The following is a 25803-nucleotide window of genomic DNA, read 5'->3' on the forward strand; positions in this document are numbered from 1 at the left end:
AAGTGAGGTGCTGTATCAGGTAGTTGAAGAGGCTAAAGAGAGGTGACTGAGAAGGAGAGGAGAGTAATGCACACCAGACTTCAAGAGATGTTAAATATTGTGTCCACCTCTTCATCTGGCTTTGTGCTGTTCCTTTGGATCATCGGTCTCAAGGACTGTTGCTCAAAAACTAGATTCTTCAGCCACTCAATATTGCAGAGTGGCAAATCAACTAAGCTTCTATGATTTTTGCACCTTCGTTTTTCCAAGATGCATGGTTGTCAGCAAAGAACAGCATTAGAATAAAGAAGATTAATGTAATGATACATTTTCCCATTAACTGGAAATTCTGGAAAACTGGAAATAAACAATGTTTAAATCCTACTTTTCTAAGATCTATTTTTGCTACTGTATATTATTTAATTATAAATGAAGTTAACAGCTCAAGAGGATATTTTGAGGGAATATTCTGTTAATTTTGGTATGGTATTTATCAATAAAAATCTTAGAACTAGACTATGATTACGTCAAGTGCTAATGTCAAAGAAGAAAGCATGGAGAACTTACAGAAACTAACAATAATTTTCTCCATTTAAGTGTCCTATGCTGGAAAATGCTTGAACTGAAATAATGGACCAGCTGTAATCAATCCAAAAGACACCAAAATCATATGTTAAACCCAGTTCCCAAATTAAAAAAGTGTCCCCCACTCTTCAGTAGTTTTATTTAAATGTGCTCCATGAAAGGAAATATATGAAAATTAATTGACATTAAAAGGTTATGTAAAATTTAAATGTGGCCCACTTTCACAGAAGAATCAGGAAATGAGTGCGTATTTGGCAGTAACTTGCGAAATAGCAGATTCAGCAGATTGTGGGTGAAACAGTTCAATGTACTGAGATCCAGTTCCTATGAACAGGAATTTGTGGGTGAAACCACTAAGAACAGACTGATGAGCAAGTTTTCCTACACACTAGGCAGACTATAATGGAATTTGATCATGTGAAAGAAAGCCACTGAGGACGACTAAAGTTACATGAACGGGGAAAAAAATATTTTCACCCAACAGGCTCCAGAAATGTCTGGAAAGTTTCAGGGTAAATCTCAAAAGTAACATTTGTAATATATCTATTAACAACAGGAAATAACCAAATCTTACAGATGATGGCATAGAAGGAAAAAAAAGGCACACTGGTCAAATTCTCCCATATATTGGAAAGAAGGAAATGACTGTTTATATACAAATGACATGTACCTTTCAGTCACAGCTTGCATAAACTCATCCAAAAGATCATCATACACTTGACCTCTCACTCTCTTCTGTCTTAATCCAATGTACAATGGATCTTTCAGCAACTCCTGGCAAATTAAAAAAGAAGTTTTAGTTTTCAGTCAAGTCAATAATAATAAATCTATTATTATAATCATTCTTAAAATTGTTTATACATTATTGCAATCTCATTTTTGGCAACGACAATGAATATCAAAACAGGAAACTGCAAGGATATCAAAATATGAAAATTTGGTTTCGGCTCAAGAATTCAACCAGAACGGAGCAAAAATGACAAAGCCATACTGATTTTTGTTTTGAATTCACATTTAACAGTAAATCTACAGGTAGTGTTTAATTACCAAAGACAGGCAGTAGGTAAGAGTTGTACTCCTGGACTTGAGGACACAACCCGGATTGACATCTCAAAGTTGAATTGAGGGAAAGAAGCATCACAGGAATGGCTCTTTCGACTGAAGTATTCAGCTGAAACCTCTCACTGCATACACAATTGGGACTGAGTAGGGAACCTGACACCCAGATTGTTTTCAGCTCTCAACTCTGCACTGCTGTTTTAATGTAAAGCCTCCGATTAGGCTGGAGGTAAGCCTGACATTGTTTAAAGCGAGACTGATATCTGAATTCTGAAAGTCTAATATCCAGTGCCAGTCACAACTGGGTTTGTCAATTCCTATCTGCTTCAATCTGAGAGGTGAGTAGAGGGTTAAGCAGTGTCACGATGTACAGAAGTAGCCAAATAGTTAATCACAAGACTGCTCTGCACAAGCTTTGTCATTATAGCTCAATGTCTTTGCTTGAACAACCCAATTTGAACTATTTTATTCAACACTTTACTGCAGCAACATTAAATCATGGCTCCATGCAGGTCTCTGTTCCTACATTCAGTTTAGAATTTTACCCTTGACTTTATATTGTTTCGACAAAATGCATCACCTCACATTTCTCTGCATTAATTTTTTTAATCAGCCTCATGTCTATGTCCTCTTCAGGTCCATCACTATTCTCCTCCATTCTTAGTTTCATATCGTGGCTCATCTGCACATTTCCGAAATTGTGTCCTGTACACGTACCACTAACCATTCACCACCGCTGTATAATGCAACGCCCCCATCCTGCCAATGTCCTTCCTTGGGTTTCAGGTCAGTTGGCAGATCTATAATGTGACATTAGATCAAATGCCTTATGAAGGTCGATATACCCAACACCTCCTGCAGTATGTTTAAATGAATTAGTCAAGTTCGTTCTCAAAGACAATATGTCTGACAATACAGCAGCCCCCAACTACTACACCGAATTATCAGCTTAGCTTAAAAGTTCACGTTTATACCGGATCATAGAATTCTTTACCCACCTCAAGAGATCAACTTGCTATCACTGAACCAAGGTTACACTGGAAAAGATGGCTCACAGTAATTCAGTCAACTAATTTCAATCTTTCTATTTGACCATTCAACAATACTATAACACCAGGAATTGCATTGATGATGTTGAGCATGGCATTATTTGAAAAGTAACATACTAGTGACAATCCAGTACCTTTAGCAAAGCTGTGTACGACAGTTAGAATCGCTACATTGTGGAACCATGCTGTTCTGCCCATCGAGTCCACAGTGACCCTCCAAAGAGCAGGCCAGAGTGTTGCAGGCCAACACAAATGATTTTTAAAAATCAGAAAGCATATCACAGCATGCAGAATCATACCTCACTTCAAAAGTTTCCTAATCAATTGTGACGTGATCTGGCATGTCCTGAGAATGTAAAGGGGGTAAAGAAATGGAAGGTTTTCCTTCCTTCATCAGTTTAAACATGCAGAGCTCCACTCCACAAAATCACCAGGCATCGGACACAGAACATCTATTTTATAAGCATTTTCGTTCTCACAAAATTGCTACCAAACATGACTTGAGCATGGATTACTGCTCATAATTAAAAGGAAGAGGGTAGTAACTCAGGGCTTCAATCACAAACAGAAAATTTGTAATTTATTAACTTTAGATCAACCAAGTTGTGCTTGTTTAGACACAGCAGTATTACACTCTTTAAATCTAAAAACTGATTGCCTAAATGGCTTCCCTTACACTTGAGTCATAGATATATTATTGAATAAAAAAAGTCTTTAAAAAAAGGCAGAATGCTCCCCTTCCACAAGTTCCATTAACTTCTACCCACAACATATTTTTAAAACCAAAATCACTTTTCTCACTTGCGCACAACTTGGCAAACATACAATTCACTTTCAAAACTATAATTTTCCATGTATTAAGCCAAATCTGTACTTATTCTTATCCTTGTTATAAATTGAAATAAGTTGCCAATTTCAAGAATAAGTAAACAATAATCAAGGAGGTTTTCTTTATTGTGTTGTCTTGTCTTTATGAATTTAAGCAGCTAGATGAAATTTGAAAATTCTGTATCTCAGCAGAGCACAAAAAACTTTCTTTCGTGCATCTTATACATGCCTTTCTTACAGAAAGATTGTTTAAAGTATGGCAATTAGCATACCTTTCCAGTGACTCAGACTGACTTTTTGGGTGGAGAAAGTTAGAATAAGTCAGCATAATAAGTTTAGCAAGCATAACAAACACTCCTTGTTCTGTTGCGGAAAATAAAATAATAGAGTGGCATACATTAATCTGAATGAAACAGCCCATTAGACCAAATGTACATTATAAAAGGTCATTGTGTGTAGGCATGAACTCCAACTATGACACACTCTGGAAGACATTCAACTGCACACATATTTGATAAAAAGTGGGACCATAGTTCCATTATTCAAAAAATATTAACAGGGAAAACAACACAAAAAAAGGTCAAAGGAGGACACACGGATGTGATTTAGTGACAACTCAAAATTCCGTAGTTCACAAAATACTCCTGGTCATTCTATACTCCTTATTCTGTCTTTTTGGCCCATACGGTAACATAGTAGATAGTATGAAACTGTCTGACCTGATTCATTGTATCATTCTTGCCTCAGATTTAGCAGGACGTGGCTTGAAGTTCTACTCCAGACAAGAAAACTAACCTTACTTTTCACTGCAGTAACAAAAGAGATGCAGTGTGGCCATCAAGATGTTATTTAATGGTCCACTCATGAAGTAGTTAGCCATAACAAGCGACTGCACTCCAAATACATGAAATCTCAAACAGTTCCCGATAAGAACCAGGCTTTGTCTGCAGCTACTTGTGTAATGCTGTGAACTGCAGCACTCACTAAACCCATGACCTCTACAGCCTAAATAAACAACAGCAGCAGAAACATGGGAACATCACCTGCATTAGCTCATCCAAATAGGTCGGAGCCCATGCGGATTTGGAATATTATTTGTTGGCCCTATACTATTGAGGGGTCAAATTATCTTCCAAATGATCTCACTGGGGCCTTTGCTACTTTGGGGTGGCATGGTGTCTCAGTAGTTAGCACTACAGCCTCACAGCACCAGGGACCCAGGTTCGATTCCAGCCTCTGTCGACTGTCTGTGCAAACTCCACACATTCTCCCAGTGTCTGCTTGGATTTCCTCCCACAGTCCAAAGATGTACAGGTTAGGTGAATTGACCATGGTAAATTGCCCATAGTGTTAGGTACATTAGTCAGAAGGAAGTATGTCTGGGTGGGTTACTCTTTGGAGGGTTACTCTTTGGAGGGTTGGTGTGGACTTGTTGGCCAAATGCCTGTTTCCATACTGCAGGGAATCTAATCTGATAGTAAGCTACATCACAAAGCACAGCCATTCTTCATAGAAAGCAGCTCATCACCACACTTCTTATGGTAATCACTGATGGGTAATAAATGCTGACCTTGCCAGCGACATCCACACCCCAAAACTAAAAGGTTAAAGATTGCTTAAAATTTTCTTGACCAATTACATGGATGTGTGACAATAGTCCCATTATGAAGTGTTGTCAGTTTTGCAGCCTTGGCATGCTTTACAACATTAAAAGGGGTGATATAAATGCAAGTTGCTGGCATTGCAAAGATGCAAAACTAGAAGTACACAAGAATCTCCAGGGAGTCCGTCAAGTCTGATCAAAATTACCACCAAGGTTGCATTAAGGGAATCAACAGTGAGCCCCACATTCACAGCTTCCTAGGAGCCCATTGCAGTGCCAAAACAATTTTGTACTTTTAAATGCAAGCACAGCAATGAAAAAGTAATGGTTTTAGGGCACTCATCAGCCCAAATACTTCACTGAGAAACACTACAGAATCCATATTCTAACTTAAGAGTAAAATTCCTTTGGGAAACACCAAGGCTAGTCTTGCATGCAAAGCTATCATGCACAAAATTTTATGTGCAGTGTGCGTGCGGTGGGTAGCATCTAACCAGTGCTTGTGCAAATTCAGCACAAGGCCATATTTGAATACTTTAATAATTTGTGGTCTGTGCTTCGAGGAATTAAATAGCTTAAACATGATAAAAGTTTTCAACATGGAAAAATAACACTCCATATGTTCTCTGTGGAAATGAAAGGAGAAACAAAATGAGAAAAGAAAATACCAGCGATGGATGGGTTTTCAAGAATTCATAATGTACTTGAAACAACTGACACTTTTATTATAAACATTTAATAATAAAATTAAAAATGGAACCACAAGGGTACATAGCATGCAAAATCTACAGCTGGGACAAATCAACGGCACAGGACTATAAAAGCTCATTGGGGTTGTTTCATTTGGTTACCGTTTTCCATCTCAAAAAAATTAACATCTGCAGCTGCTGTAAATTTGAGGTAAAAGCAAAAAGTGCTGGAAATACTCAGTAATTCAGGCAGCATCTGTGGAGACAGAAAAACAAAGTTAATAGTGGGATTTTTCCCTCCCTGTAAGTTGCAGAGCAGATTATTGGCATAGCTAATGTCTGGGAAGATTGGAACTAGAGAGAACTCTGCTCTCTTCTTGACCACATTAGCAATTAAATTGTGGTTGAAGGATAATCATCCCATTCTGCCAGCAACTAAGGCTCTTATGTCTCCAACTGACTTAAATTGTGCTGGTGGCAGGTTGGTATCCCTGACAAGTTTCCCAGCAGGTGAGTAGACACTGCTTTTTTTGACAGGAAAAGCAGGATAGCCTGTCTGTTATGTTAGGACTGGGAAAGAAGGGGCCTCTAATTGGCTCAATCCATGGAAATTTGGAGTACATGTTGGGACCATGGATGAGGAGGGTCACAGCCACTGCATATGCCCTTGCCTCTGACCATACCTACTCCTCTGTCAGCCTCTTACTCCCACCCTCACCGCATCGCCAACTCTTCCAACATACCCACAAAAGAAAGCACTCATGTTCTCCCTGATCCAGATTTCCATGGCTGATCAGCACAGGCACCCAATAAACGCTCTCCAAATCCCAGCAGCTGCTAACCTCTGCATGGCTAGCAGTCTCGGGCAAGAAGAAACTCAGAGCTGCACCTCGTAAAAAGTGAGAAAATCCCACAGTCAGCGTTCGAGCTCCTTACTGGCCCTAGTTCCAGCAGGTTTTCTGGCTGGTTCAGGGACAAGCGGGTACTTGCACTTAAAGATGGAGACGGGAAAACAAAGAAAATCCCAGCCAATGTTTTACATCTGTGGCTTTTTGCCAGAGTTTGAAAAAATATAGATTTTTTTTTAAAAAAAGAGGGTTTTAAGCGACGTGTTGGCAAAGTAAGAAACTTAGGGACAATGGAGATCAGCAAGGTTGGAGGGAAGGAAAGCTCAAGGCAAAAAAATGTCATGGGGATAAGGAAAGGAAGCAAACATGAAGAAATAAATCATATGACATCTTAAAAGAATCTGAGCACAGGTTAGAATTGAACATACAAGGCCATGAAATGGTGACTGAAGACTGCTGGTCCTGAAGCTTTCAATGATTTTCCTGATAACCAGAGAAGCCCTACAATATGGAAGCAGGCCATTTGGCCCATCAAGTCTACACGGATCCTCCAATGAGATTCTCACCCAGACTCACTTCCCTACCTTATCCCTGCAAATCCCATGGCTAATCTACCTAGCCTGCACATTGTTGCATTGTGGGAGGAAACCAGAGCAGCCAGAGAAAACCCACATAGACAGAGAGAGAATGTGCAAACTCTACACAGACAGACCCCCAAGGTGACTGAGGTAGCAGTGCTAACCACTAACCATATAGCCCACAAGAACACCCAAACAGTCAGGGACAGAAAGGTCAGAGTGGGAACAAGGTTGAGAATTAAAATAAGAGATGATCATGAGCTCAGTTCATACTTCGAAGTGGAAGAGAGGGGGTGGGGTCTCGACAATGCAGCCTCCAATCGGAGTCTGGTTTTCCTAACGTACAGGAGACAGCGTGGTGAGCAACAAACATAGTTTATGACATTAAGGATGAGAAAGTTTACTGGAAGGAGCACTTGTATGATGGGAACAAAGATAATACCTAATCATTGCATTTTCTGTTAGGCTCACATGAAAATGCACCTTTGGAAGGGGAGGGGTCAAGAGGTCACAGAACGGCATCCAGGAGCATAAAGTGTTGGCATATTACTGTTAAACCATAAGAAATCTATTTTTCCCACGTCCTGCATTAATTCTACCAAATGAATTCAACAAAAGCTCACATTCTTAATAACCTCAAATGATACGGTAATTGAGACCCTCTCACACTAGAATAGCTTTTGACAGCTACATTTCACGGCATTTAAATTCCCCTCTGATTAACTGTGTGGACCCAGCTTTTGTTTATCCATTGTCCTATTGTCACTTACCTTCAACTAATACTACTATTTGTTTCTATCAATCACTCTTGCTCCCCATCCAGCCTGTACCACATTCATTCATTATTCTATTCCCACAGACACCTTTTACCCAACTCTGTGCGCTTAGGATCTTCCAGTTCTGCCAAAAGGTCATGAACCTGAAAGGTTCCCTCCCTCCCTCTTTCTCTTTACTGGATGCTGGCAGTGCAACTGAGTATTTGCAGCAGTTTCAGGTTTTTATTTCAGATTTTTAGCATCCGCACTATATTTTGCATTCATGAATTTACAAGGCTAACCCTATCAAGGAATTACAATTCTGTTCATAAGGAATAACCAATCACCTTCCCCCATCCTGTTCCCTTATAAGCTAGTTTTGTTTTGTGATTTCTCTGATTTAATCCGTAGTATGATTCTGTGTCGAGCTCCATTGGGTGTGCATCTTTAATCTGATTAATACAAAAATGCTTCATTGCTCATTTATTGCAAGTTGCAGCTCAGTGCCCGTAACACAGAAAGCTGCTTTCTATCCTCTGCCAAAGGAAGAATTCATCTCCCCCCCCCCCACCCCAGTTATTTGTTACTGTGCTTTATGAAACCAGATTTTTCAAAAAAAACAGATTACACTGATCTTACACAGTTTTGTTTTAAATCCATTATCATGTAGTTCTCAGTGACTATCAAAAAGTCATTTCTGGAATAGGTCCATTTGATAAGATTTGCATTTAGAAACCTAGAGAAGTGTTGAACAATTGCCAGCAAATCTGCCCTGGCTGTGAGAATGCTGGAACTGAACAATTGTTGGCAATTTCCAATCAACAAACTTCCCATACTTTGAGAAGAATCCTGCTGTAGTTGACGTCAATAACCGAGCTGTCTGGGAATGGAATTTGTTGAGGAACAGTAACCAGCCCACAGAATCCATTACTAACAGGCTACTTTCTGCAATGGTCATACTGCAGATATCCTTGAGGAAAGTTCCCATCACAGAATTTGGTGTGCATTTCATGCAGGATTTCGGACTCTCAAAATACTTCAACATTTGCTCACTGAGCCCAAGATGAAGGAAAGTTGTAGGGGCTACGCTAATGCCTATATTTTTGGCGCTGTTCTGAAGTTGGATAGTAAACACATTAGTCAACAATTGTTGACTGGTAGGGAGACATACCGAACCAGAACTAGGAGAGACATGCTCCTCCTGACCAGGCAAGAATCCTTGAAAAATATCCTAGTTGCCTCGATCAGAGTCTGCAGTGATCCCTTTAATGCCTACGTGCTAGGGAATGCTCAAAGGATACTCTGCTCATTGATAACTCAAACCTGAACTGGAGTTTTTGAACTGATGTGGAACCCCAAGGTGCAGATTAAAAATCACCACCTCTTGCCAATGAACTTGAACAACAGTTTGGACATCACGAATATGCAACTATACAGCAGTGGATCAGCAAGTTGCTACCTCTGACAGTGCTGCACGTCGCTTCCTGCTCCCTGTGACACCCCACGCACTGCCAGACAGGTCACCCAGTACATCACTTTGCTCAAAAATCGAGGCAGTGAATGTGAAAGGAGGCAGAGGGTGAGACAGTAAGGGTTCAAGTGTTGGAAGCAGCGCAGAAAGAGGGGTCATCAAAAAGGATTAAAAGGGTGAGAGTGTGTGAGCAAGGCAGGCAGAGCTTAGGAATGGAGCAGCATCTGCCTGGCACTGGACCAGTGTCACTAGGCAGTGGCCTCACTGACACACAGACTGTGTGGCTGGTGAGCATGTTCCCGCAGTTGTAGCGAACGCAGCCAATAAAATTTGTCTATTGGTGAAAACTGCTGGGTGCCTGAAACCCACATGGAAAATGGCTGATGGAGCAGGGATAGGGTGATAACTACTGCACCATGAAGACTAGCAATGCTTACCCCCTCCTTGCTGCCCACCCCACCTCTACTGGGCACAAAACACCAACATTATGCCCATGTTATGTGCCTGCCAACAATAATACTTCAGGGCAGATTATTTTAAAATTAGGTAGTAACCAGACTCCCACAATTGGTTTAGCAGTTTGTGCTCATTCCCACATTCAGATGATAAGTTTCAGAAATTGCAGATTTCTCCATATAAACGTGCTACTGCAAAGTAGGAATATTGCTGGTGCATAGTGGCTCAGCTGTTAGCACTGTTGCTTCACAGCACCAGGGTCCCAGGTTCAGTTCTAGCCTCGGGTTACTGTGTGTGGAGTTTGGACATTCTCCCAGTGTTTCTTTGAGGGTTTCCACCAGGTGCTCTGGTTTGCTTCCAATGTCTAAAGATGTGCAGGCTAGGTGGTTTAGTCATGGGGAAACGCAGGGATAGGAAAGGGGATGGGGTGGGTCTGGGTGGGATGCTCTTCAGAGTCAGTGTGGACTTGATGAGCTGAATGGCCTGCTTCCACACTGTAGGGATTCTATGAACTTCTATAAAGCATAACAGATCGGTCAGAAATAAGCTGACAAAACATGTAGCGATCTCTACAATATTGAGATCGAAAACTACATGTCAGTGAGTAAATATCAAGTGAATAGATTTTTGTAAATACTGAATGATTTAAGTCAGAATCAGAGAGATGTACAGCATGGAAACAGACCCTTCAGTCCAACTCATCCATGTTGACCAGATATCCCAATCCAATCTAGTCCCACCTGCCAATACTTCGCCCATATCCCACCAAACCCCTCCTATTCAAATACCCATCCAGATGCCTTTTAAATGTTGTATTTATACCGGCTTCCGCCACTTCCTCTGGCAGCTCATTTCATACACCTACCACCCTCTTCGTGAACAAGTTGCCCCATAGGTCTTTTTTTATATCTTTCCCCTCTCACCCTAAACCTATGGCCTCTAGTTCTGGACTCCCCAATCCCAGGGAAAAGACTTTGACTATTTACTTGATCCATGCCCCTCATGATTTTATAAACCTCTATAAAGGTCACCCCTCAGTCTCTGATGCTTAGGTAAAACAGCCCCAGCCTATTCAACCTCTCCCTATAGCTCAAATCCCCAAACCCTGGCAACATCCTTATAAATCTTTTCTGAACCCTTTCAAATTTCACAATATCCTTCTGATAAGGAGGAGAACAGAACTGCATGCAACATTCCAACAGTGGCCTAACCAATGTCCTGTACAGCCACAACATGACCGCCCAACTCCTGTACTTAATACTCTGACCAATAAAAGGAAAGCATACCAAATACTGCCTTCACTATCCGATCTATCTGGGATTCCACTTTCAAGGAGCTATGAACTTGCATTCCAAGGTCTCTTTATTCAGCAACACTCCCTAGGACCTTACCATTAAGTGTATAAGTCCTGCTAAGATTTGCTTTCCCAAAATGCAGCACCTCGCATTTATTTAAATTAAACTCCATCTACCATTCCTCAGCCCATTGGCCCATCTGGTCAAGATCCCGGTGTAAATCGGAGGTAACCTTCTTCACTGTCCACTACAGTCTTGAAACAATTGCGGACACAAACTAGATAACTTAGTTAACATTAAAAATTAGACAGTTTTTTTTTTACAAATACTTGCACACATTTAGTAACAATGCTGTCCATTCTTCCACAATCATTGCAGAAAAAAAACTACAAACAGGTTTGTATTTTCTGAAACGCACTGAAGTACTTATTTCAATCTTTACTACATAGATGCTATTGCTTTTGATGGAAGAAAATTATGGATGACAGAGTGAAGACAATTATCCCTGGTGCCTTGGCTCACAGCAGCAGTTCTTTCAAAGCCTCTCAAGAGGGAAATGATTACACTACATCTTCAATTCAGAGGATCTGAGAGAAGCAAAGAAGCCTTAATCACATCAGTTATTCAGCTCAGCAATTGCAAAGAAGAAAAAAAAAGTCCATTGAAGTACACTAAAAGATTGTTTCTTTAATCTTATAGGTTCACAGCAGTGCAGTTAGCATACAGCATAATGGTATATATTGTTCTTCATATATTGATTCTAACTGCTGCTAAACTTGGTTTGTAGATGGAAATAAAAGAATCATAAGTCATTCATCTGTTTTTAATGACTGGTGTGGGGATGGTATGGCCACATATTAAACAGTCACACTCTTACATTAACTACTATTAATAGTTTTCTGGAAACAATTTATACAATCATATTCATTAAAAACATATCATTTATTTATCAGAAGTTGCTTTACCAAAAAAAAAAATCACTCTGGGTAGTCTCAATTTGAGCTCAGTAGCAGTTGCCTTGCCTCAGAGGCAAGGAGTTACGGGCTCAAGTTTCACTTGAGTAGGTGATGCAAGAGGATACAGTACCTCAGTGTAGGACCGAAGGAATGTGTTATTGCTGGAAATGTAATCTTCCTGATGAAATCTTAAGTCAAAATGCCATCAGATAGACATAAATGAGATCAGACATTGTTTGCAGTGTAAAAAAAAATTACCACTGCACCAATAAGTCAGTAATGTGACTAGTAATTCAGAGACCCAGGCTAAGGACCTGCAGACATGGATTTAAATCGAATTAAATTAATGTCTCAGTAATGCTGATATAACATATCTGGCACATTACTGATTAATGATCATTCAGGAAGGAAATCTATCCATCCTGACCAGTCTGGCCTACGTGACTCCAGACCCACAGCAACGTGATTGAAACAAACTGCCATCTGAAATTACCCTGGCATTGAGTGACTTGCTATGCTATCAGGAGTAGGCAAAGGCTGACCTTACCAGCGATCCTACATCATATGGTAGAATATTTAAATGCCAAGAACAGTGTTTGATTATGTCTCTCAGTGCTGATTAACAAACCTTGTTGGGTGCATATTGGCTGCTGATTTCAGTTTCCCTACAATAGCATCTGCTCATCAAAAATGATTGTTTGTTTAACAACACTTCTAAAGGACACAAACTTTTATACAAATAGAAACTATTCCCTCTTCCATGACGAGCATCAGAACCCAGCTAACTAGGCAATGTCATGACAAGAATTACCAACATTTTTTCACATAGCGAATATCCAAACTCAGCCAAAGATCAAGCAGCTCTGCGCAGTTAAAAAGACATTGAGACAAAACTGGTGCCAGACACTTGCAACACTGCCAAACACAGCCAGCTATATTAAGAGGTTGGGTAATTATCTGTGGTCTGTTCGCACACTCAGTGACATGGTGTGACAAGGAGACAGCAAAAGAAACAGAAAATAGACCTTGTGTTTCCCCATATTTAAAGTACTATATTTTTAAAAGTCAGTCTCTTCCAGCAAGATTATATAACAAAGTAAATGACTGATGATAAATAGGAGCAGTGGTTTCTTTTTAACAGAGGCTGAGGGGCCCCATCAATGCTCTAGACCCTCCACAACATTGAAAAATAGTTTGCCCCAGTTAGCAAGATCAATCAGGTTTCTTAAAAAGCATAATTATTCGTTTATCCTCAAAATAACAATTAGGAAATAAAGATATAATACTTGATCAATATACACAGTCAGTAATATAGAACTATGTATATCTCTGTCCAACTTGGGCTTCTCAAAGGCATAGCCAGCACTGGTCAATGAGAGTCATTAGCTGAAATACTGGAATGCTGAACTCCAAAGCAGCAATAGCTGACCCATCCCTCTAATAGGTCTTCTCCTCCCCCCTGTACACTAAGCAGTCACAACAGCTTTCAAGTCTCAAAATAGGATCACAGTGCAAAAGAAGGTTACGTCAGATTAAACAGGATCTTGATCAGATGAGCCAAATGGGCTGAGGAGTGGCAGATGGAGTTTAATTTAGACCAATGCGAGGTGTTGCTTTTTGGGAAAGAAAATCTGAGCAGGACATATACACTTAATGGTAAGGTCCTCGGAAGTGTTGCTGAACAAAGACCTTGGAGTGCATGTTCATAGCTCCTTGAAAGTGGAGTCACAGGTAGATAGGATAGTGAAGGCACCATTTGATATGCTTTCCTTTATTGGTTAGAATATTGAGTACAGGAGTTGGGAGGTCATTTTGCAGCTGTACAGGAGATTGGTTAGGCCACTGTTGGAATATTGCATGCAATTCTAGTCTCCTTCCTATTGACAGGATGTTGTGGAACTTGAAAGGGTTCAAAAAGGATTTACAAGGATGTTGAGGTAAAAACAATGACTGCAGATGTTGGCAACCAGATTCTGGATCAGTGGTGCTGGAAGAGCACAGCAGTTCAGGCAGCATCCAAAGTGCAGCGAAATCAACGTTACAAGGATGTTGCCAGGGTTGGAGGATTTGAGCTAAAGGGAGAAGTTGAATAGGCTAGGTCTGTTTTGCCTGGAGCGTCGGAGGCTGAGGGGTGACCTGATAGAGGTTTATAACGAGTTTTGGAGAAGATTTGTAGCTCATGTTGAGGTTTTGGATGTAGGTTTGCTTGCTGAGCTGGAAGGTTCATTTCCAGACGTTTCATCATCCTACTAGGTAACGTCTTCAGTGGGCCCGAGGTAAAACACTGTTGATAATTTCTGCTTTCTATGTTTGGGTTGGTGATGGCATTTCCTGTGGTGACACCACCGCCTGTTCCTTTTCTCATGAGTGGTAGATGGGTTCTAACATGATGTGTTTATAAACGAGAGGTGTATAAAATCATGAGGGACATGGATAGGGTAAATAGACAAAGTCTTTTCCCTGGGGTGGGGGAGTCCAAAACTAGGGGGCATTGGTTGGGGTGGGGGGGGGGGGGGGGGGGCGGGTGGAGGGAGAAGATATAAAGAGACCTAAGGGGTAACTTTTTCCACGCAGAGGGTGGTACGTGTATGGAATGAGCTGCCAGAGGAAGTAGAAGCTAGTATAATTGCAGCATTTAAAAGGCATCTGGAAGGGTATATAAATAGGAAGGGTTTGGAGGGATGTGGGCTAAGTGCTGGCAGGTGGGACTAGATTGGGTTGGGATACCTGGTCGGCATGGACGAGTTGATCCAAAGGGTCGGTCTCCATGCTGTACATCTCTATGAATCTACGTTCAGAAGCATTAATTTAAATATCCCCCAATTACATACAACCTCTTCAGGAAAAGAGAAAAAAAGCTTTATCTGTGGAGATGGTCTTTGGTGAAAAACAAACGCTGTGGCTAATTGGTTGTGCTTGAACATAAAAGTATGAAGTATAACCTGCTCTGGAGTCTGTTGCTTTGACGTATGTGGCTGTATCAGTAATCAGGCACAGTTATCTGACATCTTGCAGTCACAGCTTGCTCAAGCAATACAATCTTATTTTTCTTCAATCATTCTTTCAAAATACCAAATAGATTTTTCCCCTAAACTCAACAAGAGGATGTTCTTTTCAGAAATGAGATGGAAATCAACTGGACAGCTTGTTCTTAACACATCTTTCTCCAATTCGGCTTCTTCTTGGGCCCCACCCCCAAAAAGAGGCTTTCATTCAACTCAGTTAGTTGTTAGCAAGGGTACTTGCAACCAGCACAGATAAAACAACAGCCTTCACCAAGGGCACCACAGTGGCTAGCAGTGCTGCATCACAGCGCGAACGACCCATCTTCGATTCTAGCTTCATGCAACTGTCTGTATGGAGTGTGCACATTCACCCAGTGTCTGCATGGATTTTCTCCAGGTGCTCCAGTTTCCTTCCAAAATCCAAAAGATGTGCAGGTTAGGTGAATTGGCCATGCTAAAATGCCCATTGTGTTCAGGGATGTGTAGGTTAGGTGCACTAGTTAGGAGTAAATTTAGAGTGGTAGGGTAGGGGAAAGGGTCTGGGTGGGTTACTCTTCGAAGGATCAGTGTGGACGTATTGGGCCAAATGGGCTGTTTCCACACTGTAGGGATTCTATGATTCTATGAAGCCAGTTCAAAAATCAGTCCCAGTCAGCCTTTATATCAATGTATCAAGCAAGCAGTTATCAACTGTTAGGAAGCCTGGTTTTAAAAATTTCCAATACCCACAAATGACCTATTAAAGGATCTCTAGAAATTTCCATAAAACTTTAAATTTATTTTCATCAATCCCTCATAACTGGAGTCCTCCAAATAATGATTATATGAGGCATGATTTTAAAATGCCAAACACTTGCAAGTTCATAAGTTAATGTGTAACACTCCAGTAAATATGGATTCATTAAAAAATTGTTAAAAGATAAAAGCCAACCGAGCTGCAGGCAAAATATATTCATGGTGAAGAAGTCATTCATAGAATGATTGAAATTGCACTGTAGGGATTCTATTTAGGAAGGGCGTACATAAGAGTAGATATTGGGTGTCATATCTGATTCTCAACAGGAGCCAAAAAGCATCTTGAAAGAAGCATCAACTATGTAATTAATAATGGAAGCAGTGTGAAAATACCAAGGTTAAAATCCTTGGCTGGGTCTCCAAGGGTTCAGAGTGGCATTACACTAGTATTAACAAATGTTTTGGTTCAGATTTCTACCCCAATGCACTTAAATGTCACCCAAAGAAAAATCTTCAGCACAACTGACAACATACAAATGCAACATTTGTAAAGCTTACAAGGCACTCTAGCTGAATGCAAGGAACCTTTGCAGTGTTACAACACAGGATAAACCCTCCTGCTCAATTCAACCCTGTAACACAAAAAATTATTCTGTGCAGTAATCTGTGAAAACTTGGAGGCGCCAAGAACTATTTAAAGTAAAAATTAACAACTTTATTTCTTAAAGTATAACAGAGAATAACTAACTAATAACTATTTACAACTCCTTCCTCTAACTTATCTTTTACCTCCCCTTCTATAATATTAGTCTGATAAAAAACCCCCAATTAAGATTTACAAAACAAAAAACTTTATTTCAAAACCAGGCAGCTTTCCGTTTTTCTCTGTATTCCTGTCTTTTTCTTGGGGATTCTGCTTCACAGGTTACTGATTGATAAAGGTACCTTTAAGAGAGCTATTTTTCAGACAGTCTTTTTACATACTGGTGGCATGGCAGTTCTCCTCCTAACCGTTCAATTTTCCCTGGTCTTCTACTCCCCAATTCAAATTGGTGTTTTTTAGTCCAGTCAACGAGCTACCCTAGCTACTCCAATAACTGGACCACAGGTTACATTCTATCTTACTGAGAAGACTTGGCACTGTCACTGCCAGCTTATAACTCTCAAAAAGGTACAGTACACCCATATCTTCATAACAGCAGTCAAGTCAATGAATTAATAATGCAAATAGTTGTATGCAGCTAAGGTATGCTTGTGATTACAGAGGCATGGCTGTGGGTTCACCAAGCTACTGACTGAATATCAAAAGGTACTCCATTTTCAGAAGAGGACAGACAAGTGGTAAAGGAGATTAGGTGGCATTAGTAGTGAAAGATGAAGTCAGTGAAATAGTGAGAAAGGATATAGCCATAGAAAGTCTAGATGTGGATTAATCTGAACAGCTACAAAAAAACATTGTTTTTTTTCCCTACTAAACAAACAAGGACTTCCAGATGCTGGAAGTCTAAAAAATAGAAATTGCTAGAAAATCTAAGCAGGTCAGACAGCATCTGTGAAGAGAAAGCAGAGTTAATGTTTGTGGTCCAGTGACCATTCTTCAGATGGGATATTTTTCTTAACTGGTACATATCTCTGGCCTCCAAACTGAAGTGCTGAAGTAGGGGAAATTGAAAATGCATGCAAATGGACCACAGTAATCATAGCTGACTTCAATCTACTTAGAGACCTGGAAAGCATAATTGCAATCATACAGTGCTGGATGATTTCCTGAAGGGTTCACAAAGTTGATTTTTAGACTAATACACTGAATAGCCGACTCAACAGGTCACTTCAGGATTTTATTTTGGCAATGTGATGAGTTTAATTAACTTTCCTGTTTTGAGGGGTCCTTTGGGAAAAAATGATCAACTCAAGATAGAAAATGACCAGTCCAATCGATCCAAAATCCAAACAAAAAGGGAACTACATACACAAGGGGCAAGTTGAGCTGATGGACTGGACAACTTCATTAAAAAGGCAAAAATTAACACACAAGGAATAGAAACATGCATTGCAGCAGTGATTCATTCCTGCAACAGGTAAAACAATTAACAAAAGAAATTAAGGATAGTATTTGATCAAAAAGGAGCAAAAGAGGATTGTATAAAATTGGTCAAAAAGGTATCAAGCCTTAGGAATGGGAGCAGTTTAGAATTCATCAGAAAAGGAGGACCAAGAGAGTATGAGAACAAACTTTCAAGGAACAAAAGTGGACTGTAAGAGCTTCTCTACGTATGCAAAAAGAAAATGATTAATGAGCACAAATGTAGGACCCTTTAGGCTGAAGCAGGACAATGGAGAACATTGTAATGGCAGAGCAATTAAGCAAACGTTTTGGTTCTGTCTTCACAAGAAACAATACTAAAAACCCTCTCAGAAGTGCTCGAGAAGCAAGAGTCTTTGGGAAGGTGGAACTGAAAGACATTAGTTTTAACCAAAAAAGTAGGATTGGAGGAATCAATGGGACTGAAAGCTGATAAACCCCCAGTGCACGACAATCTACAACTCAGGGTACCAAAGGAGGTGATCATAGAAATAATAGATGCATTGGTGTCATATTCCAAAATTCTGTGTATTCTGGAACAGTTCTGGCACATTGGAGGTTATATTTTCCATCCTCCAAAATGTTTAAAATAAGAGAGGGAGAATTACAGACTGATCAACCTAATATCAGTATTCGGGGAAATGCTACATTCGGTCAAAAAAAATGTCAGAACACGTTTCTGTTCTGCACCATCCTGGCATCAGGACAATGCTGACAAATGCTGACAGGCCCTGCTGACAAATCCCAGTGCCAGTTTCCCCTTATCTGCCATGCCCTCTGTGCAGCCATGCAGGACAATTACAGAATGTCTGGGCACCGGGGTTGCTAGACTAAATCAACTTGTCCAGCCAGTGGCAATTCTTCTGGTTTGGCTAGTGGGAAAATCAGAGTCAAGAGTGTGGTGTTGAAAAAAAAAACAGGTCAGACAGCATCAGAGGAGCAGGAGAATCGACGTTTCGAGCATAATCCCTTCATCAGGAATGAGGGCTTATGCCCAATATGTCAATTCTCCTGCTCCTCAGATGCTGCCTGACCTGCTGTGCGACCTGCTGTGCTTTTCCAGCACCACACACACCACCCTAATCTCCAGCATTTGCAGTCCTCGCTTTCTCCAAGTGGGAGAATCAGGCTAACACTACATAGAGGAAGGCCACAGGGCTAGGTTTGGAGGATAGGGAGAGAAAAAAAAAATCTCTAGGCCTCACAGAGAGGCACTCCACAAACTCAGTGGAATCGACATCGAGCTCAGATATGTTAAGATTTAGCACTTTCAATTGATTTGAGCCTGATGTTGCATTTTCCAAAGGGAAAACAATTACTTTCCAGTATTGCTGTTTTGCAATATGCATTTCTCATTAAAGCTTCAGGTTCTATTATCTTCTTTGCACAATTTAATTCCTCTCACCCAAAAGTAATTTTGCTTGTGTCATTCTTTAAGCAGGTTAGCACTGTTGCCTCACAGCGCAAGAGACCTGGGTTCAATTCCCACCTGAGGCACCTGTCTGTGCAGAGTTTGCACATTCTCCCCATGTCTTCGTGGGTTTCCTCTGGGTGCTCCGGTTTCCTCCCACAGTCCAAAGATGTGCAGGTTAGGTGAATTGGCCATGCTAAATTGCCCATAGTGTTAGGTGAAGGGATAAATGTAGGGGAATGGGTCTGGGTAGGTTGCTCTTCTGAGGGTCGGTGTGGACTTGTTGGGCCAAAGGGCCCGTTTCCACACTAAGTAATCTAATCTAAAAAGAAAGTTGACCTGCTCTGAAGGGTAACCAGACTCTAAAATTAGCTCTGCTTTCTTTCAAGAGATGCTGCTAGACCTGTTGAGTTTCTCCAGAAATTTCTGGATTTTGTTTTGTTTGAGACAAACATGTTTCAGTTAACATGCGCACTCAATAGAGATATTTGAATATGCCGCAAGCTGTCAGTCTATAATCTTCCAAATCAATGCAGAAAATTTTAATTCGCATTCCTTTAAGGGACATTTTTTGAAATTAGATGTTGGCACAATAAGGTGACTCCAGCTGCAAGTTAGGGATTTATTTCACTGCACAGGGGTGTGCATCTAACAAAACGATTTGACAATCCCACAGAAAATCAAAAATTTCTTTAAGTCTCAGTGACGAATTGGTGCGGTCGTGAATACATAATCATAGTCCAGGAAATCTGTCACAGAATAATGATGTCTCACATACTCATGTATTTAAAGGATGTACTGAGGGGACAAAACAGGGAAAAGAATTAGCTCGAATCATGATTATATTCTGTGGCTGAGTAGCCACTGACACTCACTACCTTAGCTTACAGGAACAATTTTGGAAGAGGGAGGGTAACTTTTTTTTAAAGATTCCCTACAGTGTGGAAACAGGCCCTTTGGCCCAACCAGTCCACACTGACCCTCCAATGAGCAACCCACCCAGAACCATTTCCCTCTGACTAATGCACCTAACACCATGGGCAATTTAGCATGGCCAATTCACCTGACCCTGGTGCTGTGGGGCAGCAGTGCTAACCACTGAGCCACCGAGCCGCCATGATGGCACCAATCCAATATCAAGCATGGGTCAGCACTTTTGAGGCAGAGAGTGATAAAATGGGAAGAAAGTTATCATTGCAATAAAAAAATCAGCTGTCACAAAGTGGGCAAGAGAAATGGAGTCAATCTAGTCTTAGATCCAAATCTAATCCAGAAGACTGCATAAAGGTGGATAAAAACAATACATCATCTTGCACAATGAATTGCAAGGTGGCTTTTTTTTTAAATCACCAGGGCAACACACAATAGTTCTGGGCAAGCAAATTCTGTGACTCACTGACTAAGTCACACACTTGTTAATTCGAAAGGACACTATCAAGGAAGCTGCATAACAGGTGTAATTCTCCCCACTCCATTTTTCCCTTGCATTGAACATTATGTTCAAAAGAAAAAAACCTTTCAAAATACTTACAAAACATTTCACAAAACAATTACATTATTCTTAAACAGAAACACACAAACAAGACATGTTAGATATGCAATCAAATTCTAGACATTAAACCACATTATCTATTCTATTAGAACAAATCTGTTTCCAAACAGTATACAGAACATCTAGGAACAGAGCCAACATGTCAGCACCATGGAAAAAATGTTCTTTATTTTATTTTAAAGAACATTCGATGGACCTTTTGACCAATTTACAATCCTGAAATACTTTTGTCCATAAACTCTCCCTGTGAAAGGATATCATTGGCACATTTACTAGTTTTTAAGACTAATAGGAATAATCAAGTGTGTGTTTTAGGTCCTTTTGTACCTTGATGAAATTATTTTTAAAAACTGACATGATAAAAGGAAAATGATACTTTGGTCAACTATGTTGGAAAATAAATGAGAAATGAAAGGCTTTTTTGTAAAAAAAAACTGCAACCAGATGCCACATCTACATTAATTACATTATGATTATAATTTTTTTTAGGTCATTCAGTGAAAAAGTACATGAAGCACAAAAGCACCACAGCAATTCTATTACACAAGCCTTGTGTCTTGCTGCCTTTCCACTACACAAGCTAAAACATTCAATCCACCAATCTTTCATCCATACAATTACCATGAAATATTTTTATGTTTTTAATGATAACCTTTAATAGAATTCATCTAAAAAAGGGAAAATAAAATCACATGGACCACCTCCAGACTACATTTTTCTTGTGGTAGTGACAGTGGAATGGAAGGTTCTTTAAAAAAATTCAGCTTTCTAATCATCTTTTCTTCCACCCACCCTTGAAAGGCATTGACCCACTCATTAGGCACAGTTCCAGGAACCAATTGCCTTCTGATATCCTTGGCTGTGTGCACAGCTAAACTTGCTTATCCTCTTTGGCCTTCATTTCTAGAAACGAAAACTGAATAGCAGCTGTATACTGGCAACCTTGGTACATTTTTCCCTTCCATACCAAGCCTGAATTTTGCATCCCCTTGCCTAGCAAGTACCTTCCAGATTAAATTGCATCTTTTTGCCTTGTTTAAGTAGTACATACCTTATTTTTCCAAATATTTTAACTTCTTGGCTAATCTTTCACAGTACACTATTTCCTGCTATCTGTTAACTAAAAATTTCAATGGCTCATGACCAGAGGATAACACTACAAGGTAGTAACTGAGAAATCCAGTTGGAAATTAGGAAGCAAATTCTGTGCCCAAGAGAGTTGGGAATTTAAAGCTCAAGAGAATGAATAAAAACCAAACAGGAGAGTTTCAACACAGGGGAAACTGGACAAACATTGGAAAACAAAGGAATAAGTGGGTGCAACCATTCATTTAGTTGGGAAAGCATGTGAGGAGGCTTGAGTTGTTTCTGTGCCATGTGCCGTATGTAAATTCAGAGCACTTTGAAAAATTAGCTAGATCCAACAGTCAATTTTTCCTCCCCACTTCATTTCAAAAGAAAATATTACCCACCATTACTTGCATTAAATCAACTGACTTGCTTCCAGTTTTTGCACAGCAATTGAATAAATTCAACTACTGAGCCAAATGTTACATAATGCAAAGAAATACAGCATTAACAGAGCAGAGCAGATAGCAGTCAATGATTACATGCAAAACAAGCTGTTAATTTGATTTCATGTGTGTATTTTACAGCACAATTACAAAAGGTTAACAGTATTAACCATTCTGACTTTCTGAAAGAGAAATTGGAAGATTAATTCCCAGTCTATCAGCTATTGAACTAGACTTCTTAGTTCAATTTTGGCTTACAGACAGGGAAATGAAATGAGGAAAGCCACCACAGTGCTCACAGATGCACCTGGATTAAGCACCTTCCAGTTACTGCCGAGATCAGTGGTCTCCAGCCTGAAATTCAAAAAGTGATCTTAAGCTTAGTCCAACCCAGAATCTACTCAAAGCACAGAACATGGGTTTTTTTTCCAGATTTATAAATCTGAAGCCAAATATACATAAGTATTGATTTTGTCCTCTACTTGTTAATTCTCAATGTGACCACACATTCTGTTAGTGTCTTGAAGTCAGAGTTGGAATTCAAGGTAGCTAGTTATATCCAGTCCAGCAAAAGGTCCTGAAAGGTCAGTGCGATACTTGACTCAAACTGTGAGAGGTACTGTGTGTGAAGTGGAAAAAGGTTCACACTGCCGATCGGCCAATAGCTTCTAAAACAATGCCTGTGATACAACACCGCTTTCCTGTTACAGCCACTCTCCCTGGTGCACTCCTGCTTTGCTCCACACCGAAAACCACGAGTCAAAGCTGATTTCAAAACTGTACCATTTTTGGTCCAGAAATAGGCCCATTTGGAAGAACCAGCCTCCAGTATTTTGTGCTTCCTCCAATCTTTCCTTTTTTAAATTAGCCATCATAACCAGCTATTCCCTTCTCTCACATTTGTCTAACTTCCTTTTAAAGGCATTTGTACCATTCTGTCACAGCAAGTTCCACATTCACACCACTCTGGTGGGCGGCACAGTGGCACAGTGGTTAGCACTGCTGCTTCACAGAGACCTGGGTTCAATTCCCACCTCAGGCGACTCTATGTGGAGTTTGCACATTCTCCGTGTCTGCGTGGGTTTCCTCCCACAATCCAAAAACATGCAGGTTAGGTGAACTGGCCATGCTAAATTGCCCATAGTGTTAGGTGAAGGGATAAATGTAGGGGAATGGATCTGGATGGGTTGCGCTTCGGCAGGTCGGTGTGGACTTGTTGGGCCGAAGGTCCTGTTTCCACACTAAGTAATCTATAACCCAAAAACAAGTATAATCGAATTAGTTGGTATCACTGAACTGATGAGATTTTGACACTCCTAACAATCTACACTTTGGATGAGCATTTAAGGCAATGTAGCATGCTGCAGCATGCCACATAGTTCTCACTGCTTCTTGATCACAGAACCAGAGACTTCACAATGTTGTTATGTCATAGTAGCTTTAACTCAAATCATTTTAACCAAATTTTCAATATTAAAGCCATTCACTTCACAAATTAAGCAGAAAAATTAAGAACAAACAAGAATCATAGATTTAAGACTGTTCAACAAACTTAATCATTGCACAAAATCATTTTGCAAGAACATAATATTAGGAAAAAAAATTACATAAATATTTTATTTAGAAAGTAAAATCAAATTCATGCTTCAGTCAATATTTGCAATTAGGTTACAAGAACTGGGGATAACTAAAACCTGAAAAAAAAAGCAAAATCACTAACCATGACATACCAAAGAGCAAACCGATATTACCAAAAATGTTTATCACTCACAAATGTGGTTACATGCAAACTCTTATCAAGCTGGAAGTTTTTGTTGCAAACGTTTTGTCCCCTGGCTAGGAGACATCATCAGTGCTCTGGAGCTTCCCAGAGACCTCTCCCAGACATGGAAAGAACTATACTGACCAAGGGACTCAACTACAACCACAGGGATGCCAAGACAGCAGACTTCCTAGCAGCACTAGAATGCACACTCAGGAACAATGGACTGACTGAAGAGACACAACAAACAGTGAGACAAACTGTCGTACCTATGATGATAAGAAAAAGACAAACATAACCTCAACACAAGGAGAGGGAAGCACTGAAAGCACTAAGAAATGATAAGAACATAATCATACTACCAGCAGATAAAGGCAGAATGACTGTCATCCTAGATAAATCAGATTACATCAAAAAAGCACAACACCTACCAGCAGACACCAACACCTACCAGATGAAGGATTCTGACCCCACACTACAACTCACCAATAGAATAAATAACACACTAAGGAATCTACAAAAAAAAAGACAGACAGATAACCAAAGCTGACCTACGAAGAATGAAACCGGAAAGCAACAACACCCCCAGATTCTATGGACTACTCAAAGTACACAAACCAGACATCCCACTCAGACCCATAGTATCACGACCAGGGACACCAGCATACAAACTGGCCAAAGAACTACAACAGAAACTGAAACACCTGATCAGCGGATCCAAACACTCCATACAATCAACACAGGAATTCTTGGACGCCATCAGGAATACACACATAGACAAAGAAGAAACCATGATCTCATTCGACGTGACGGCACTGTTCACTTCGATTGACAAAACCCTAGCCAGAGAAACAATAGCCAACCTACTGGACATACGGAACAGAAAACAGGGAGGCGGAACCTATCAACAAAGACGGCATACTTAAACTACTGGACTTGTGCCTCACTACACACTTTACATTCAACAATCAGATATACGAACAAATCAACGGAACACCCATGGGATCACCAATCTCGGGACTCATAGCAGAGGCAGTTATGCAAAGGTTAGAACATACAGCCCTACCACAAATTCAACCCAAACTCTGGGTCAGACATGTCGATGACACGTTCGTAATCATCAAAAACACAGAAATAGAAAAAACACACAGGATCATCAACGCCACACTCACAGGAATTCGATTCACGAGAGAAGTAGAAAAGGATAGCCAACTCCCATTCCTAGACGTGATAGTACAGAGAACACCGAACGGAGAATTCACCACAAGGGTACACAGGAAAACAACACACACAGACCAAGTCCTAAACTATGAAGGTAACCAACCCAACACACACAAACGAAGCTGCATCAGGACACTATTCAAAAGAGCTACAACTCACTGCAGTACACCAGAACTGCGAAAAGAGGAAGAGGAACACCTATACAAGGTATTCGCCAAAAACGGATACCTGCGCAACTTTATCAACAGATGCCTAAGAGATAGACCACGGAACGAGGACATGCCACAACCCAAAGGACTAGCCACACTTCCATACATCAGGAGCGTTTCAGAACTGACAGCCAGACTACTGCGACCCTTAGGACTCATA

General features: G+C 40.3%; 1 protein-coding gene across 1 annotated transcript in view; it reads right to left on the minus strand.

The window, feature by feature from the left end:
• me1 (malic enzyme 1, NADP(+)-dependent, cytosolic) overlaps positions 1-25803 on the minus strand; it is a 425357-nt gene that overhangs the window by 193190 nt on the left and 206364 nt on the right. Inside the window, exon 6 of the mRNA XM_060850027.1 lies at positions 1235-1338. Coding sequence (XP_060706010.1) covers positions 1235-1338 — 104 coding nt within the window. The remainder of the gene's footprint in view (positions 1-1234; positions 1339-25803) is intronic.

This window comes from Hemiscyllium ocellatum, chromosome 3, assembly GCF_020745735.1.
Source record: "Hemiscyllium ocellatum isolate sHemOce1 chromosome 3, sHemOce1.pat.X.cur, whole genome shotgun sequence".
Classification (NCBI taxonomy): domain Eukaryota; kingdom Metazoa; phylum Chordata; class Chondrichthyes; order Orectolobiformes; family Hemiscylliidae; genus Hemiscyllium; species Hemiscyllium ocellatum.